Source organism: Anas platyrhynchos, chromosome 8 (genome assembly GCF_047663525.1).
Source record: "Anas platyrhynchos isolate ZD024472 breed Pekin duck chromosome 8, IASCAAS_PekinDuck_T2T, whole genome shotgun sequence".
Taxonomy (NCBI): Eukaryota; Metazoa; Chordata; class Aves; order Anseriformes; family Anatidae; genus Anas; species Anas platyrhynchos.
The window spans coordinates 20,126,322-20,144,174 of NC_092594.1; the positions used below are offsets into that span (position 1 = coordinate 20,126,322).

The 17,853-nt window shown below is 39.9% G+C and overlaps 1 protein-coding gene across 18 annotated transcripts in view; it reads left to right on the forward strand.

Moving 5' to 3' along the window:
* Positions 1-16,715, forward strand: part of RC3H1 (ring finger and CCCH-type domains 1) — a 62,108-nt gene extending 45,393 nt beyond the window's left edge. For 6 of the 18 annotated variants that reach the window (XM_038182971.2, XM_038182969.2, XM_027463438.3 and 3 more), the window contains exons 14-20: positions 363-533; positions 2,538-2,748; positions 3,891-3,981; positions 4,094-4,229; positions 6,235-6,405; positions 7,013-7,128; positions 8,120-16,715. In XM_038182971.2, the coding sequence (XP_038038899.1) occupies positions 363-533; positions 2,538-2,748; positions 3,891-3,981; positions 4,094-4,229; positions 6,235-6,405; positions 7,013-7,128; positions 8,120-8,273 (1,050 nt within the window). In that variant the 3' untranslated portion in view covers positions 8,274-16,715. The remainder of the gene's footprint in view (positions 1-362; positions 534-2,537; positions 2,749-3,890; positions 3,982-4,093; positions 4,230-6,234; positions 6,406-7,012; positions 7,129-8,119) is intronic. The other 12 variants (XM_038182972.2, XM_038182979.2, XM_038182975.2 and 9 more) reach the window with 8 other exon arrangements.
* Positions 16,716-17,853: the final 1,138 nt, after the last annotated feature.

The following is a 17,853-nucleotide window of genomic DNA, read 5'->3' on the forward strand; positions in this document are numbered from 1 at the left end:
CTGGTGCAACCAAGAGAATGAGGTCAAGCCATTATTAATTGAAGGAGTCGGCCTTTACAGCCACTGGACTTTGCATCGTTTACTCCTGACATGTTTAGAATTAAGAAACAGCTTGCTAGAAGTGTTTTTTTGTTTGTTTTTATCCAAGGTCAAAATACCACTTTCATACTGGCCAAGTGAACAGTCAGCACTGGGAGTGTAGCCAGGTGATTGGAATTTTGTGTTTGTTGTGGTCCAACTCCAAATGGATCAAATTTTAAAAATAAATAAAAACCCTTGTGGTATTTTTCTTCAAGTTCCCTGCTGTTGAACTAAGTAGCTGTGGCTGTGAATGTGCTTCTTCCCCTCACTGACAGAACCAGATTTTTGTTTTTGTACAGTACTTGGATGAAGACCTGAAGGTAGCTGGGAAGTACAAAGGAAATGACTACAGCCAGTATTCTCCCTGGTCCTGTGACACCATCGGCTCCTACATTGGAACCAAAGATGCAAAACCCAAAGATGTTGTGGCAGCAAGGAGCGTGGAGATGGCGGTATGTAGGGATTATGGGAACACAGGAGTAAAATTTATACCTCTGTGAGTTGGGAAGGCCTCTTCCATTTACTTTCCAGGATGATGGCAGTGATTGTGTTTAAGCTCAAAAATGCGTTGCAGTCAAAGAATGTGTACAGAGTGGTGATTGTGGTAGCAGTGCTACTAGCTTCTACTTAAATGTTTCCTTTGTGATTTTTGTGACCACAAGAATACCCTAAACTTGCTTGGAACTTTCCAAGAGAAGTGTAATCGTAACATAACACTAGACTGATTCTTCCTGAAAATTATTTCAAATTGTAGGTTCTGCATATTCCATCCTTCGCTAAAACTGTGAGTGTCTGGATATAATCTTATTTTGTGCAGCTGCTATTTTCCTAGTACAAAAAGAAAGAGGCAGGGCTGCTAGGGTGTCATTACTGGGGATCTTGAATGGAGGAAACAAACGAAAACCACTGACTGAAATACCAATGCTATTTTATTTCTTTTTTGGTTTCTGCTGAATAGCTTTCTTTGAAAGCCTTGAAGGAACTGTGGGAACTGGGAACAAAAAGAAGGCTTTCTCCTGGAGAAAAAAATAAAATAAAAATCTAGAAAGTCATTTCATATGCAGTTTTGGTTCAGTTTTACTTGGCCTCTACTGCTCTATACTACAGAACGTATTTGGCTTGAGTCATAACACTGTCACAGTTAGCTTGAGGAAGAGCTGAGGTTATGCTCAGTATTTTCTTATTGCTGTTGAAGTGGCAGTCTTCAAGGAACCAACAGAAAATTCTCGTATTTCACTCTTACTGCTAGAAAACTGCAAACAAACTAACTTAGTTGAGAAGTGGTTCTGCAGAAGCAGCCTCCTTTTTCACTGCTAACATTCTGCCCCAGAGCTGTATCCCAGATGAACAAATGGGATCTTTGCTGCTTTTCAGGTTTTTGTCTCTTCACAGGGTAAAAAAATTCTCAGGAGACCTTCTCTACAGGTGGCAAATGAATTAATTCTTTCTCTATTTATTGTTGTTCACATGAGATTCCTTTTCTTACGGATAAGAGTAGTATCATCTGGGACTGTATTATGTTGGATTTCATTCAGGTGGCACTTTAACTGGGGCTACTTTCTTTCCTCCCCACTCAGTAAAAAGAAACAAATTAGAAATGGTGCTAGCATCTGACAGGCTCAAGATTAAAATGGCACAAGTTTTTTTTAGAGTTTTGAAGTAGATGTTGTCTAACGGTTCTTTCAGTTTTAGCATGTTAAGTTTCTTTAGTTTCCAGCTCAGTAGTGATTTCTCTTTACACCCCCTTTATTCCTAATTAGCTATGCTACTTTGTTTCCACCAGTCCTTGTACCCAATGAAAACTTGTAGAGTTTTAATTGAATTTTGCACTGTAGCAAAGTTATTTTTAACCCTTAACTGTTGTTTTTTTCTGTTCATTTGTGACCCATGAGTGTGTAACTCTGAGTTAGAAAGCTGGACATTCCAAGCAGTACTACTCCTCAAACAAAAACCTGACTATGGAAAGATGTACTGGATGTGTCCAATACAAGTGTTCTACTGAATAATTCTCATTTTGAGTCGTCTGCAGTCTGTTAGATGATACAGTCCTTACTGCTGGGCTTCAGAGGAATTTCTTTTGAACTATGGAAGGAGTGTATATTCCTCCACGATGCCTACTGATCTCTTTGACTTCGTTCTGGAGTTCTTTCTCTCTTGTTCAAGTAAACTTTCTCTCTTTACTTCCTTTTGCTGCTGCTCCTTTCTATTGGTTTGATCAGAATTAATCCTGCAGCTTTCACGGTGGTGGTACTAACAGTTGGCTCAAGTTAGGCTGTTACAGAGGTGCAAACTCTTAACAACGGAGTTACAAACTGTAGAACAGGAAGTGTAGTTGAAGGGTGAAAGGAATCAAGAATATGAGAAAGATTGCTATACTGGTGTCAGCTTGTTATAAAAGCAATGTGATTTTGTTCTCTTCTGGTCAAGTTCTTGACTGCCTTTCCCATCTCTTGTAGAATGTAGATAGTAAAGCCATGCGTGACCAACGACTGGACATGCAGAGAAGAGCAGCAGAGACTGGCGATGATGACCTCATTCCATTTGGAGACCGACCAACTGTGTCGAGATTTGGGGCTATCTCTCGTACTTCCAAAGCAATGTACCAGAATTCTGGTCCCATGCAGGCCATGGCGGTTCAGGGAGCTTCCACCAAATCGATTATTTCAGGTAGGATGTGTGCTCTGGGATTTTGCAGGTTGTTGCTATTTTCTTCAGTGCTACAGTATAGTGCAAGTTGGAGACAGCACCTATCAGCTTGTTTCTTGTCTAAGAAATATAAATCAGATGTATGTTAAGACGCTAAAATAAATGTAGATAGGGCTACGGGAGACTGACAAGCCCAAAGAAAAAGGCTGCCACGTCTTCCTGTTCCAAGGACAAGTTTGTGCACAGGTAATGCATTGGTAATCTGGTGTCACTGTTCTGGAAAAATTGTTTTGTTCTGTTGGTCCCTCTCAGATGAAGCTTCCTTTAAATTTAAAGCTTTCTAGAAACCTACTGCTTTCTCAGATATGTAATGGAAAACCCTCGGAACGTAAAGTACTGTACTGTACTCATAGGTGGTTGCAGCTGCAGGCGTAATGCAGCTATAGTTTTGAGTACTGTTAGGAAAAAACAATAAACTAGAAAGTTCTTCCTATGCATCTATTTTCTAAACATATGTATAGTATGGCTGTATATCTTACTCCTAAAGCTGCTCTCTCTGCTCTCTTTTTTGAGATGTACTGAATAATCTTTAAAAAAAAAAAAAAAAAAAAAAGTAATGATATTTCCCCAAAACTTCCTTCTAGATTTTTCAGATGTTAACTGCAGGATACAAAAACAAAACTCATTTGATTAATTCAAGCAACAACTTTCTAGACGTTATCACAGATAGAACTCTGCTTTCTATGAAGGCTTAATCTGCAAACTGGTATTAACTAAGTATCGCAGAATTATCAATCAACACTCAGGCCTTTTAGAGACTTGGCTAATAAAAATGATTGTTCTTACAGTGGCTGTCAGATTTTTCCCCTAGTGACCTGAACATCTGAAGTCCTTCACAAACTTGTAGACTCTGGAGATGCTGAAGCTGTTTTTCCACCGAGAAAGTCCATAGCAACTCTTGTTGCACGTACAGGAAGAGTCCTGCCTTACGCATGTGTGACTTCTCATGCTGTATTTTTGTGTTCATTTCAGAAATGGAAATATTAGACTTCTGTACTCTTAGAGAGCTGGCCTTCCTGATTATTTTCTAATGTCTGTCTTGCTCTGTGTGTTGAGGGACAGTTTTGCAGAATTGCAATATGATTTTTTCTGTTCACTTGCAGACTACAGTCCTTATGGAACTCATGGTGGCTGGGGAGGCTCTCCTTATTCTCCCCATCAAAATATACCTTCTCAGGGACGTTTCAATGACAGGTAGGAGTGTTTTGTGTTTGTTTTTTTTTCTTTGCCATTGTCTAGATCTTCATTTTATCTCTTCTTGTGGCAGCTGAGGAAATATTTTTTGAATATTTTTCTGATCCCAAAGGGAGAGACTGTCCATGTCAGATGTGGCTGGTCATGGAAAACAGTTGCCTTCAGCTGAGCGGGAGCAGCAGCTGCGCATGGAGCTGCAGCAAGTGGACCACCAGATTAGCCAGCAGACACAAATGCGAGGACTAGAGGTTGGTACCATCTGTAAGGGTGTTAAGGAGTGGAAGAGAGAGAGATGAAGCTAGCAAAACTACTTTACATATGCTGATAATCCTTCTCCGACTCTAGTAATACTCTGTAGTGATATTTAATCCTCTGATGCCAGTCATCAGACCTGCGGTACAAGTGTAAACTTGTCTGCTTAGCAGCAGAAACTTCCCTACTCCTCACATTATGGAAATCCACACCATATTTGAAGCTGCACTCCGTGCTCATTCACGTTTGCTTTCATTATCTCTCTCGCTCCCCCTCTGTTCACCTGTTAACTCAGAGGCACACTTTTTTGATGTATCTGTTCCTCTTGGCTTCACTGCCATCTGATTTTATGCCGTCTGATTTTATGTATAGAAAGCTTTGACCTTCATCTGTTCAGTGTTTGGCTTTGTGTTGTGCCTGTTTCTTCCTAAATGGCTTAAGTCACAAGAGTAAAGAAAATAGATATTAAAGATGTTTAGCTTGAAAACGTAAAGCTCAATATTTTGTGTCCTTGTTTAGAACAAATGTAGTCACTTGAAAAACAAGGAAAGATGGGAAGTCTGCATTTGTAAAAGAATTAATGAGCTGATACTTCTGTTCCTATTTTGTGAGAAATAGGAGAAATGTCAAGGCATTGTGCAACAATGGATGTACTAAAGCTTTAGTTGCTTTTTTTTTGTTTGTTTTCCTAGGAAAAAAAAAATCAGTACATGTTCTGTCTGCAAAAAAACACATGTATTCTAGATGCCTCAGCCACTAGTCATATTAGTGTTTTCCTGGAAGGAACTGCTATAAATGGTGGATAGCAGCTCCCACTGAAGCTACCATTACCTGATAACTTCTGTTATGGCTGAGGGGTTACTGCAAATTTGTCTTAATAGCTAACAAATTTGAAGTGGCAACAACAGTTAAAAGTAGTAGTTACTTGGAGTATAACTTGTGTTCTTGTTTGGGAACCAGAGGAGGAATTGTTTTAAATTTTGCATGACTGCCTTTGCCATAACGGAAGAGTATTGGAAAGTTTCAACAACCCGAAGTGGCCTGCCTCTCCTCATTATTATTGCAATTGTGTCAGCGTTAAATCCTCCATAGTCAGGTTTGAACTTTGGTTTGCCATAATTTGGATTTGTTGGAACTTGTCAGTTATTTTGAGTAACAACAGATTTATCCCTTGTGTTCAAAGATGCAACTAGGTATTTGAAATCCAGAAGGCTTTATTAATTTACCTGTTAGACGGTTGTCACAATCACCAAAATCAGTCTGAGCATAAAGAACTAGACTATCTTGCTTTCTTATCAAACAAATGAGCACTTCTACTTGTTAGCCCAGCCAGATGTTTGGCCGCATGGAGTAGTAGATAGTGTTTTCTGTGTTTAAATGCAGAGCACAAACATAAGGAACTGATTCCCAGATGATTCCAGATTTTTTTTTTAAGTGCCTGACATGGTTACTGCCTTTACTTGGCTGCTGGTAGCTTGCAAGGGACTGGAGTCATTTGACCCTCTTTGTTCCTGTGCTTCTTTATCTGGGTCAGTCGAGAGCTACGTATTGATGTCCACCTCTTACAACGTTTTATGTGACTTGTACTAATACTGAACTCTAACGCAGAGCTTTGAAAGATTCTACTAGTATAAACAAAGCAGCAAGTTTCCTTATCTGTTACCTTTTATTCAACAAGTAGCTCACAAAAGAATATTGGTTTTGCTTATGTGCTTCACTTTAGTTTCAGGAAGGAAGGGATATGCAGGGAAAATCCGTGTAAATTCATTACAGTAGACGCTATTTCACGTTGCTTGTTTAAAAAGGAAAAGACTTGGCTGCATGGAAAAAGAAATGTTTAAACGTGCCTTGGAAGTGATTTCAATTGGGACTTTTTTAAGCATGGAGAGAGAGAACTCGGTTTTGCAAATAAGCAATACTCCAGAGTTATGGCCTAGTGCCCTTTCTGTGCTCAGAGTGCTGTGTGCTCAGTTGTGTATGTGCTTGGCTTTATGTATTTAGGCTGGTAGTAACAGGCTGCTGTTGCAGAGGGAGGCGACTACCCTGGCAGGCCAACCACAGCCCCCACCCCCACCTCCCAAGTGGCCTGGGATGATCTCAAGTGAGCAGCTGAGCTTGGAGCTACACCAGGTGGAAAGGGAAATTGGGAAGAGAACCCGTGAGCTGAGCATGGTGAGTGCTGCGGGGCTGGGAGGCAGAGAGGTGGAGCAGAGGGCCGTGCAGATGGCTGCAGCCCTTCCACCCTGGCAAAAGGCTCTCTGCTGGATGACCATAGGTGGAGTCCCCCATCTCCCTCGTCACTTCTCTCCTCTTCAAAACTTCTAGAGACGTTTCTTGATTCTTCTTTGTGAAGAACTTGAATTGGAGACACTTTAAAATACTTTGCTGTTATTTTGTTGCTGTTTGAAAATAAGTGTGGCATTGAGTTTGTTGAAAGCCTTGAGTTGTCTCCGAGGTCACTGTGCCATGAGATTTGTAAACTGCTCTAATACAGAAAACATCTTCTGCAAGTACAGGCTAGCATTCAGTAGTCTGTGTGCTGTTACAGTCTGTGGTCTTTGCTTGTTGTTACAAGAATTATCCCTTCCTTTCAGGAAATACTGTGTCCTGAGAGGATGAATGTGTCTTAGCAAGTCTCTTGTCTCATGGCTTTTGTGGGCTACACTGTACAACTCCAATTTACAGGCTTTCATCATTGATCCCAAAGAAAAAAGTCTCAATTTTTTTTAACACTATGTTAAAGATTTTTTTTCTTCTATCCTTTTTTTTTTTTCTAAAGGAGAGCCAGTCTTCACTGGATATAAAAAACAAACTGGGCACCACTAAACAGACAGAAAATGGACAATTAGAACCGCAAAGCAAGGTTCCAGCTGAGGACCTCGCACTAACATTCAGGTTAGTGAACATGGGTCTTCAGTCTCCCTTTGCGCAACAAGAGAGTGATTTAACCAGAGGCAATCTCTGATTTATAAATAATACACCTTGCTACATCATCTCTGATATGCAAGCACCTACTAGAAAAAGATCACACACATTAAGGTTTTATAGCGCTTGTTTGAATTGCAGCTGGCAGGTAGCTGTATATCAATTAATGTAGCAGAAACAATGACGTATTTGTCAGACCAGAAGTCCATCTACTCCGTATTGGATGTTTAGCAGGGTGAAGTAGGAGAAGCACAACAACTATAAAAGAAATTTTTATCTGCTGTTTTAGTTTCAAAGAAAAGAAATGTTCCAAATGCAGCGGGAAGTTATTCCACCCAGCTAAGGTTAGTAATATGAATGTTTTCTAGGAAGGTATATTGTAACTCTGAAATGAAGTTTACTTTTATTAGTAGGCAGCAACTTTTTACCACGGATGCTGGGATTACTTTAATCTTTTTATTTCATACTTAACGTGAAGTAAGTTGTTGGCTAGTAATGCTGGGAGTCCATGTAGCAGCTGTTTTCTGTTACCTACCTCAGTCATACTTAAACAGAAATGCTCAAGTGCTGCAGATGCTTCATTAAGTCAAATTTATAAAACTTCACAAGAGCAGTTTGGAATCTGCATATTTATTTAGAAAGTGTATTTATTCAGGAAATGTATCCATCTCAATAGCTTATGAAGTCCATGCTTCTTATAACCAGTCCTTGAGTTCTGCTCTGCAATTAGCCTTATTTCTTTTCTCTCTGATAAGTATCTGAAGCATGGGAGGTGACCTGTTGATTGGACAAGGCTTGTCTTTACATGCCTACATGTGTTCAGAACTGTTTATTGAGGTGCTACAGCAGCAAGTATTGAAGTCCCTTTGCTTTTTTTTTTAAAAAAAAAAACAAAAAAAAAAAACTTGAGTAATTACTTCTCTCTACCCCCACCCCCTTTCTCCTTGCAACTTTCTTTCAGCAGTGATGTTCCAAATGGATCTGCCTTGACACAGGAGAACATCGGCCTCCTGTCAAACAAGACAGCATCTCTCAGCCTGTCAGAGGACCCAGAGGGAGGAGGAGACAACCACGACTCCCAGAGAGTGGGAGTTACGCCCACATCTGCTCCATGAAGTGAGGCCAGCATACCCCAGAGTTTCTTTTGCTGGGGTGTTGTTAGCTTCCATCACGTTTTTTTCCAGGGGTGATTGGAGAAACCCAGGAGTAACAGCAGTAGCAGAGCAGCAGGTCCAGAGGCAATGTGCACAAACACAACTACTAGAAACAAATCCTGCACATAGTTCACATTAACGCATTTTTTAATTAAAAAAAAATGAAAATTAGCAGTATCTGCAAGCGATTCAAATTAAATTTGTTTTTGTTCTGTGAATGAACTTTATTTTAATAACTTTGGACGCCTTGGGTCCCAGGGCTTAAAAAAAAAGATATTATATATATACTCTGTTTGATTAATTGTATGATCTTAATGAAGTAGGTTTTTCTTTTATTTTGGTATTATTACATAGCCAGTGCATAGTTCCTTATCACTTTAATTTCTTGACAAATAAAACAACCTGGCCACTTCCTTGTATGATCTAAGAGTAAACAAGGAATGAGGGTTGGAGAGTAGCTGTGAATTGCAGTGTCAAAAGATGTGCAGCAAGTTTAATTCTTAAAATAAATCTTTCCCTTGTAACTAGGAACTGAACCCTAGGTTTTGCAAGACTTATTCTTCTTTAAATAATTTAAATTTAAAGTACAAATGACAGAATCTTTTCAATGCAACCAGTGCAGTCCATAGCATAAGCCCTATCACAGCACATGTGATTAAAACAAGAACAAAAGAAGTGTCCAATACACATTTTATTTAAAGGTTGCTGGCGTATTGTTTTCTGTTGGGGCTAAGGCGATCAGCTGTATGCAGACTGATCTACTACAACATGGGTATTTCTGAAGCTGGTTAGCTGGGGCCTGGGGTAGAGAGGCTTGAGTAACCAGTGAAGGTTGTACAGCACAAGCAAGGCAGAAATAGCAAACAAGGAAAACATAAGGCTGTGCAGTTGCTGGAAGGATGTTAACAGCAGATGAATTGCTCAACTGTGCTGGGTTATCTAGCATTTGTTGCTTTCTTGTTGTTTTGTTTTTTTTTGTTTTGTTTCCCATTTTCATCTTTCATTGGGCCTTTAAAATAAGCATACCCAAAGTCTGTACAATTAGGTTAATGCAAAAGGTCTTTCTGACCTCTGCTTTTTGAAGCAGATCTTTAAAGTGTGCCACCCTCTCAGCAACTCTTGCCTTTGTTATTTCTTCACTGCTATTTAATTACTATCAAAACATCATAACTTCTATGACCTGATTGTTTTCTTATTTCTGTTCAATGGTACACCAGTTAATTAGTGGTAATGCTGTTGTGAGAGCCTTTTTCTGACAGAAAGTCATCTTTGATTTGTGCATGTAAGTGATAGTAATCTTTCAAAAACATTTTTTTCTCTTTTAAGGTTCCAATTGTTTAGGGTCTGTGTGCATCAAAATCAGATGCCTCAGAATCAATTTGCAGGTTATCTGTCACTGCTGCACTGAGTCTTTCCTAGATTCCTGTTTCACAGGAGGAAAGTTGCATCAAAAATGCCATGTAAGCTTCAGCATTGATTCTGTCAATAATAGTGAAATAGGCTTTTTAAGCATAAGTTGGAAAAAACATAAGCCTTTCTAGATCTGTTTTCTTTAAAAGTTTTAGAAAAAAAATTGTTCTTGCTGCACATTTTTTTTGACTTATCTGCATGCACTGGGGTGAGACCCTGTATACAAAGAACTCTGTGGAGATTAATTTTCAAGTGCTGCTCCCTCTGCATTTTCTTGGCCCATTCTCATTTTTTTCTTTCTGGGTTAGACTACTAAATCAGAAAGCACTGGTTATGTAATAAATTACTGCATTGCTTTGGTTGGGTAAAGCAAGAGTTAATAATTTTCTTGGTTTTTAGTTTTTTCCTTAACCTTAACTCCTGCTGAGGTCATAGCTACCTTGGGCTAAGCTTTGCATTCATCATACTGTTAAATAAAACAAAATGGGGGGTGGGAGGGGATACAGTCCCACTATTGCCTACCAGTAGGAGAGTCCAAACAGAAGACTCTTTTGAGTAGCAATTATTTAATTTGCCCAGTCAAGGCACCGCGTTTGTATACTATTTCACATTGAATTTGATTATGCCCTACAGACCTGGCTGGTCAAGGATTTGATACACATATTGGCTTGGGATTCGAGCTTTCTTTTTTATTTAAATAAAAATTTATATATAAATATATATATACATATATACATAGTTATATCTGTATATATATTGGGTATGTTTTAAGAATTTTTTCGCATGAGCGCAGCTGTTGTGATCAAATGTCTGGGAGGTAGAAGCACTGAATGAAAATAAAGGCATTTTTCAGCACACACCCACCTTCTCCATATGTCTTTACACAGGTTTATTTCTCTCTTAGTTGAACTTTGGCCTCTTAACTGCTAAGAGTAGTTCTGAAGCTTGCTTTTTTTTTTTTTTTTTTTTTTTTTTTTTTAAATCCCTCTAACTTTCAGCAAAGAATAGTCTTTGCACTAGAACAGCTTTGCCCGCCCCCATCCATCCATATCTCCTACCTGAAGCCTGGCATTCCAGCCGCTCCCTTAGGAGCCGAGCAGAACTGGGCTGATGCAGTTTTGAGCCTGTCAGGTCTGTTCCTCCCTTCTCTGCCCTGGACTTGGTGATGAGTAGAGGGTTCCCCTGGCAGCACGCTCACCACTCAGCTGCCACAGGCACCCTGCTGCATTCTCCCATCCCTGAGCGCAGAGCACCACCGTCAGGTCAGCCACCTCCTGGCTGGTTTTAACTCTTCTTCCTGCTGTGTCTTCATTAACACAGGGAGCTTGTTTTAGCTGAGATAATGAGTGCAATATTCACATCTAGGAGGACAAGCCCAGAATGTACCTTTTCTTTGATTGCAGTGTTTTTTTATGTAAACTGAATTCAGTTTATGTAAACTGAATTGTCAAAAATGGTTATGATGAGTTTGAAACTACAGATTCATTTTCAACACTAGGAAGAAAAATGTGGAGGGGCAAAACACTTTTCACCTTTTATTACTTGTGCCAGCTATTTTCCTTTCCAGATTGAGTTACCTTCCTCCCCTCCCCTTCTCTCCACTTCTGCTCTTGGGAGGTGTTCTATTAATAGTGAAGCTATTGAGATTGCCTTTACTGGCCTACATATGGTGAATGCTTCCAAAACCCGTGGATTAGAAGGGAGACCTTACTGGTTTTTTTTCTTTGTCCAGCTCTCCGTGCTGTACTTTGTGCATAGTGTCCTTGTTGTGATCAATGTGTCCAGGTGAAAGGCCTGTTTGCCCAGTATTATAGTTCGGCTTGTTAAACAGTTTGTTTAATATCTACCAACGATATTGATTTTTGGCTTTGGGTTTTTTCCCCCTCCTGCCTTTTCCCTGCTTCCCTGGAAAAGTTGAGTTGACTGAAGTCAAACAGCAAAAATACAGTGCATGCTTTTAAGTCTTTCTGAAAGCTGCACGTAAAATTTTCACTTTTTCTGAAAAAGTATGCTAATAGCACTGATAATACATGTAAGGGAAGCAATTGTGGTTACAGCACCTCTGGAGCAACTCTATATTGCTTGGTCCTATCATGTCCCCGGCTGTACAGAAATACTGTTACCTGAGTGAAACTGGTCTCACCTAGGCAGTGGCTCAGTCCCTCCTACTGGGGCAAGCAGTAACAATGCTACAATACCGTTAGGGCACCACTGCGTTATTTAGTAGGTAGGCTGAATTTTGTACTGCAGTAGACATCTTTGAACACTTGTTGATACGGGAGTTTCAGCCCCAGCATGGACAAACCCCTCAGAATGGGAAGCTTCAGGTGTTAGGTTAAGCTTTAGTATGTTGAACAGTGATTCGGTCATTGTAGAAGTGGTTTGTTTTATTCTGTAGTGTTATTTTCCTTCTTCCCTTGTAACCATCTCTGCTTCTTCTCTTATGCCCTAGTTCTCTAAATAAGAGAAACCTCCACGTTTTCATCTGCTCCTTTTGTGCACTGGTGTATCCTGTCCCATTTTAGAGCAGCCCTTTTTTTCTTTAGATCAGAGTACCTTTCAAAACTTGCAGCACTGTTGTCCTTTTTCTTCTCAACTTCTTTTGTCTAGTTTCCTCTGAGCTTTATTCTCTCCCTTTTGTCTGTACCTTCCTTTCTTTCCTTCTGTGGCTTTCCCATTCACCCTCCCTGATTGTGTAACAGTGACAGCTTGCTGCCTCAAAACAGAGCATTCAAATGAATTCGCTTAGCCAATAACTTCTGTGAAGTTGCCTTTTCTAATGGTGTTATTACTCAGTGATGCACAAATGTGATATTGCCCCTACTGGTAGGCAAACGGGGGATCTGTATAAACATGGTAAACTGCTGTTTTTCTTTAAAGGAGAGCCAAAGACTTGTGCTTTACACTTTTTTTTTTCCTGGTGTAGCCATTTGATTGTCAAATCTTTGTAGGGTTTTGTGAGTTGACTGTATTATCCTAATAGAAGTTTTTTAAAGTTCCTGATTGTCAAGCCTTATCCATGCATTGAATTGTGGAAAATCATTCCATGTAGTCACGCAATTTGCAATGTACTGAGATGTATCTGGGGTATTCTGACATGTTTTTAGTCTCATGTGCACTCCCCCAGCTGATGGAGTGGCTCATTTAGAGAGGGAGAAGGAACAGAAGTTTTATATTGTCAAAGAAGCCTTGTCTTAGTTTCAATCTAAATTGACTTGAATACTGATTTTAAATCTCTTCAGTTATGGGAAAGGATAATGTGTGGTGCAGATGTGACTGTTAAGCCCATTGGAACTGAAAAGATATGTCAAACTACCATTACATTAAATTAGATGTGGAAGAAGCAAACTTGTATGATGACATTGTCTCATGACGGCAAGAATTGAATAAGGTGGGGCAAATTCTTCTTTAGAAAAGATCATTGATAATACAGTAAGTCACTTGTGTTTCCCTTCCTTGATCTAACTTAAACTCTTGCAGACTGCTATTAAGGTTTTGGGGTTCAGAGAGGAATCTGAGTAGCATAATTGCTGATTTCCATTTATAATCTGGACTATAATGAAGCAGGTTAGAAGGTGGTGTCCTGAAGAACCCTAGTACAAACTAGCTGTTTCAGACCCGCTTGTATGGTCCAAGAAATTCAGTACTAATAATCAGGAGGCTCAACAGCAGGAGTGCCAACTCATCTTCTCTGTTCTAAAGTGGGAAACAAACAAAAAACACATCAGCAGTATGCAAGTTTGGTATATGTCTGTGTGTTTGAAGACGTATTTGTAGTCTTAGAATATCTAGAAGGAACATCACAAGGCTGACTGTGGCATGATCTTACTGTCATACTCAAGTTTTGTCATGTTTAGAAAACACACACTTCCAATGCTGTTAGCACTGACTTTTTTTTAACAAAGTGTGTCAGCAACTTAATGTTTTGTATGATAATAGATCAATTTCCTTGGACAAAAAAAAAAAAAGGAAAGAAAGTTCTTGAGTTGTCTAAATAAGAATTTAGAAATGAACTGGAAGAACATCTGCCTTCTTTGCATGTAAACTCTGAATTTGAGGAAAGTGAAACAGCTCTTCTGAGCCACCTCTTAAGGTATGGCCTTGGTGCTAGAAGTCAGGTGGCTGGTACTTGCAGGATGTGAGCACACAGGCTATGTAGCTCAAATTGATCTTTCTCAGATGAAATGTAATCTAAAATGTTAAGCCTCATTGGGGATTCTCTTTTTCATACTTAACTGTTATCAACTGCATTATTTCCTACTGAAAGGAGGATGAAAGAGGCTGAAGAGTGAGTTCAAGTTACATAAGTAAGTGATTTAGGGGAATGTTATCCCAGTCAAGTCTGTTTACACAGTTAACATGTGGTCTTTATTCTTGTGTAGGAAGAAGAATGTAGCTGTTCAGTGTTGTCACAGTCTTCAAGGCACTTCTTGTCACGCAGGTAGAGCCTTGATTAGCAGGGAAAGAAGAGCAAACTTAATTTAATAGTGATTTTTGATTTTTATTTTTTTTTAAATGGCAAGTGTAGTATCATTCTGCAGAAACTCTCTGAACACTATGGTAAGTGAAGAGGGTTCAGCTTTTTACATCCCAGAAGCATGTGGTAATTCGGATTTGTCTGTATCCTCTTCTTTCTGCATCAGGAAATTCCAGTCATTTGAAGCTTAAAATGTGTGACCACGGTAATGAAAATTGGATGTCTGTAGCTTAGTAACCTAAATAATTGTTTTTTTTCCCAGGTAATCTTTGCAATTTCAGTGAGTTTATGTACGATTTTAGTGCAGATTGCCAGGTGTTCAACATTTTGGAACATTCAGGTACCTAACTTCATCCAACAAAGTGAGTATCTTTGGACATGCAGGTTGGAAGTTTTCATACTCCAGGAAACAAAGTTTTAGGAAAACACATTATCAGTTTCAATTTAACAAAACGCAGTCTTGGGGAAGGTAGAAACAACAGGTGGTGCAGTGTCTCTGAAAAGAATAATAATAAAAAAAAGATGATGTGATTACATATGAAATGTATATGGGCAAAATATATGTGTGTAAGGAAAAAAATCTTGTGGAGTATTTGATGTTTAAGAAATTATTTGCTTCTTTGTAATGTTAAATGGATTTACTAACTCTGTGGCAGACAGTACTCACAAGTCTTTGGCATCCAAACCAGGTTGTGTACTGGATGGATCCCACAACTGGACGTGTGCACTGACCTCTTTATTTCTAGCTTTTTAAAATGAAACTTGGCAGCAGTACTTCATAAATGTATAAAGCAACTAGAGACAGAAGAGAACACTGTTCACATCGCAGCTGCTGCACAGTTTACCAATTGGTACCTTCAATCCACAGCCTCTCCTAAGGGAAGCTGCTCTAACATGGGCAAATCTAGCACACCAAATGACTTTGGTTTTGTGATTTTAAGAAGTTCCCCTTACCCCTTTTGGCCTCTGCTTGCTGTGTAAACAGCCTCTATGCTAAGAGAAGCTTTCCCTGAAGTCAGCTTAGCAACTGTACTGGAGCTTGATTATTTTCACTGTTTTCTATAACCGGTAGCATAGTGTCGAGAGCTCCTTCCCCATTGTGTTTGTTGCTATGGGGAAGAAGAGGTGAGGCAAGGCATGCGTGGGAGGAGGGAGGAAGAGTTGCGGGATCTGTTCTGTGACAGTTCCCCCCTTCTTTGAAATCGTCTGCTTCCAGTTGTGGGATTTCTCTATAGATGACATTTTTTTCTCCTGTTTTTGTAAGCCTAGTTTTCTTTGATCTTATTAGTTCTGTACAAGTCTCCCCGAGACATTCTGCAGTCATTATCACCTTTTTGGGTGGAGTTTATTTTTTGTTTGTTTGGTTGGTTTTTTAAATAACTTTTTAACATTGGTGCATATATGCTTGGGATAGAGCTCATGTAATTTTCCAATCGTATTGATTGTATGTGATTGTGCCCTGCAGAGGTATATTTAACAAAAAAATAAATAAAAAGGATAGTCTAGGTAATAAAGGAGACCGTGAGATTTGTTGAGTCAGGTTATGAACTATTTCTTGAATTTATTTAGGACATTGGATAAGTGAAATTCCCTGTCTGCTGTTCTCAAAAGTCGATGCTAAACAAAATGTCATTATTTTTGTTTATTGAACTGGTTCTTTTGTTGCTTTTCTCCTCCTCCTGCAGTTTTCTTCCTTTCCTGCTTTTCTTCCCCATCCAAAAAAAAAAAATAATAATTTTGAGCCTTATGGGGATGGCTGACTGTTGGAGTGATGTTGTGAATATGTATTGTTTGTAACTACCAGAACACTTTTACTAGGAGTAGAGATTAAGTAGGATGTACGAGAAGAATTCCATAAACTGAATTCTTTGCAAATTCAGGGGAAATTTGAAGCTTTTTACATACAGGTCTAGTCGTGGGGAGACACTGAGGCCTGTAAGGCATTGAGATGTCTTCCCTTGAAATGTTAGAGGCTTTGCTGCCTGTTGGAAAGTCTCTGAGATGACAAAAAGAGCAGAGGAGTTTACTCTATCTGACTCCCTGTGTCTTTACTCCTGCAACAGGCTTTTTTAAATGTGAAAGAAAAGCCTTTAGGTATTGTGCTGAAGTGGAACAGAGCAGATTGAAGGAGGCAAAAGGTAAGAGGATCCAGAGATCCAAAAAGCAGAGTTGGTCTCCTTTCTTTTTTAACCTGTAGAGCCAACAGTGTTACTTCTTATTAAAGAATGGGGAAGCGGAGACCTGTTGTGTGTGCATGGTGGTTATGTAGAAAAAGCCATATGTCAAAATGCGATTTCTTTCTTCACCTTGTTTTTCTCCCTCCTAAAGCTGACTCAGCCTCTCCCTGCTTCCACATAGTGTGTAAGGGTCCTTTGAGCTCCAGATTCAACAAACAAATACTTTATTGAGTGGAAAGGTGGTGATTCGCTACTTGGTTTGTAAATAGATGAAAGTGTCTACAAGGTCGTATCTGCTTTTCTGTCAGCATTTATATTAAATGATAAATTAATGGTGAACACTTTGAAATATCTCTCATTTTCTGTCTCGAATGAATGTACCTTCTCTGAAATGGGATGTGATGTCCTGACAATTGAAGGCTTCCTTCAGACCAAGGCATGTTTATTCTCCGCTGTGCTGGAGCACGAGCGATGCTGAACAGCAGAGAAGCCGTGTGCCTCTCCTGGGGTTTGGTCTATGCTCTGGTGGCTCTGCTGGTGTAAGCCAGGCGGCTCCTTTGAACAAGGAAGGATATTCAGAATAATCTTCTTTGCTACTTGGAGAGATCCAGCATGAGATGCTCGCTTCGTTAACCCAAAGCCCACCATTGCCATTAGGGCCCCTCACACTTCACACAGCTGGGCTTCCTCACTGGAGGACTCGAAATGTTCAGTTCCTGTAAAGGGAGGTGTGTTTAGCTAGCAATCCAGCAGAAAAATAGGTGTTGCTACTGGTGAAGGTTTTCTTTCCCATTCTCCCACTGGTCTGAGTTGCAGGACGCTCATTGTTTTAATAAAAAGCCGCAGAGTTTCTGTCAAGCAGTTGGTTTCTAAAAAAACATCTGCAGTGCTGTGGAGGGTCTGATCCCATTGGAAAGGAGCGGCTCTAACTCAGGAGCTTTGGGGAAACTGCATGGCAAGGAGGGGAGGCTGGTCCGAGTGGATGGCAGCTGCTGGAAAAACTTCTCACCTTTGGGTGGGGATACCAGGAGAGGAGTGAGCTGCAAAGCCTGGCCCAGAACTTGAGACTCCCTCGTCCCACCTTGCTCAGTGTGCCTTCCCTCAGCACCACCACAGAACAGCAGTGAGCACTCAAAGTACCTGACTGAATTTAAGAAGAGATTGGACTGTGCGCTTAGTCACATGGTCTGAACTTTTGGGTAGACCTGTGCGGTGTCAAGAGTTGGACTTGATGATCCTTAAGGGTCCCTTCCAACTCAGGATATTCTATGATTCTATGATTCTACCAACCGAAATCGATGCGAATTTGCTTACCTCTCAGGTATGTTTAACGGCTGTCTCTTTCTAGGTTCTTTCCAGGTTCTCCAAAATGAGGGTCGTGCAAGCACGCTCAGAAAACACGACACGCCTCTCCCTGCCGCTCTCAGTCGCTCCCAGTGTCTCAGGGCTCTTTTTTTTTTTTTTTTTTTGCAAAAAG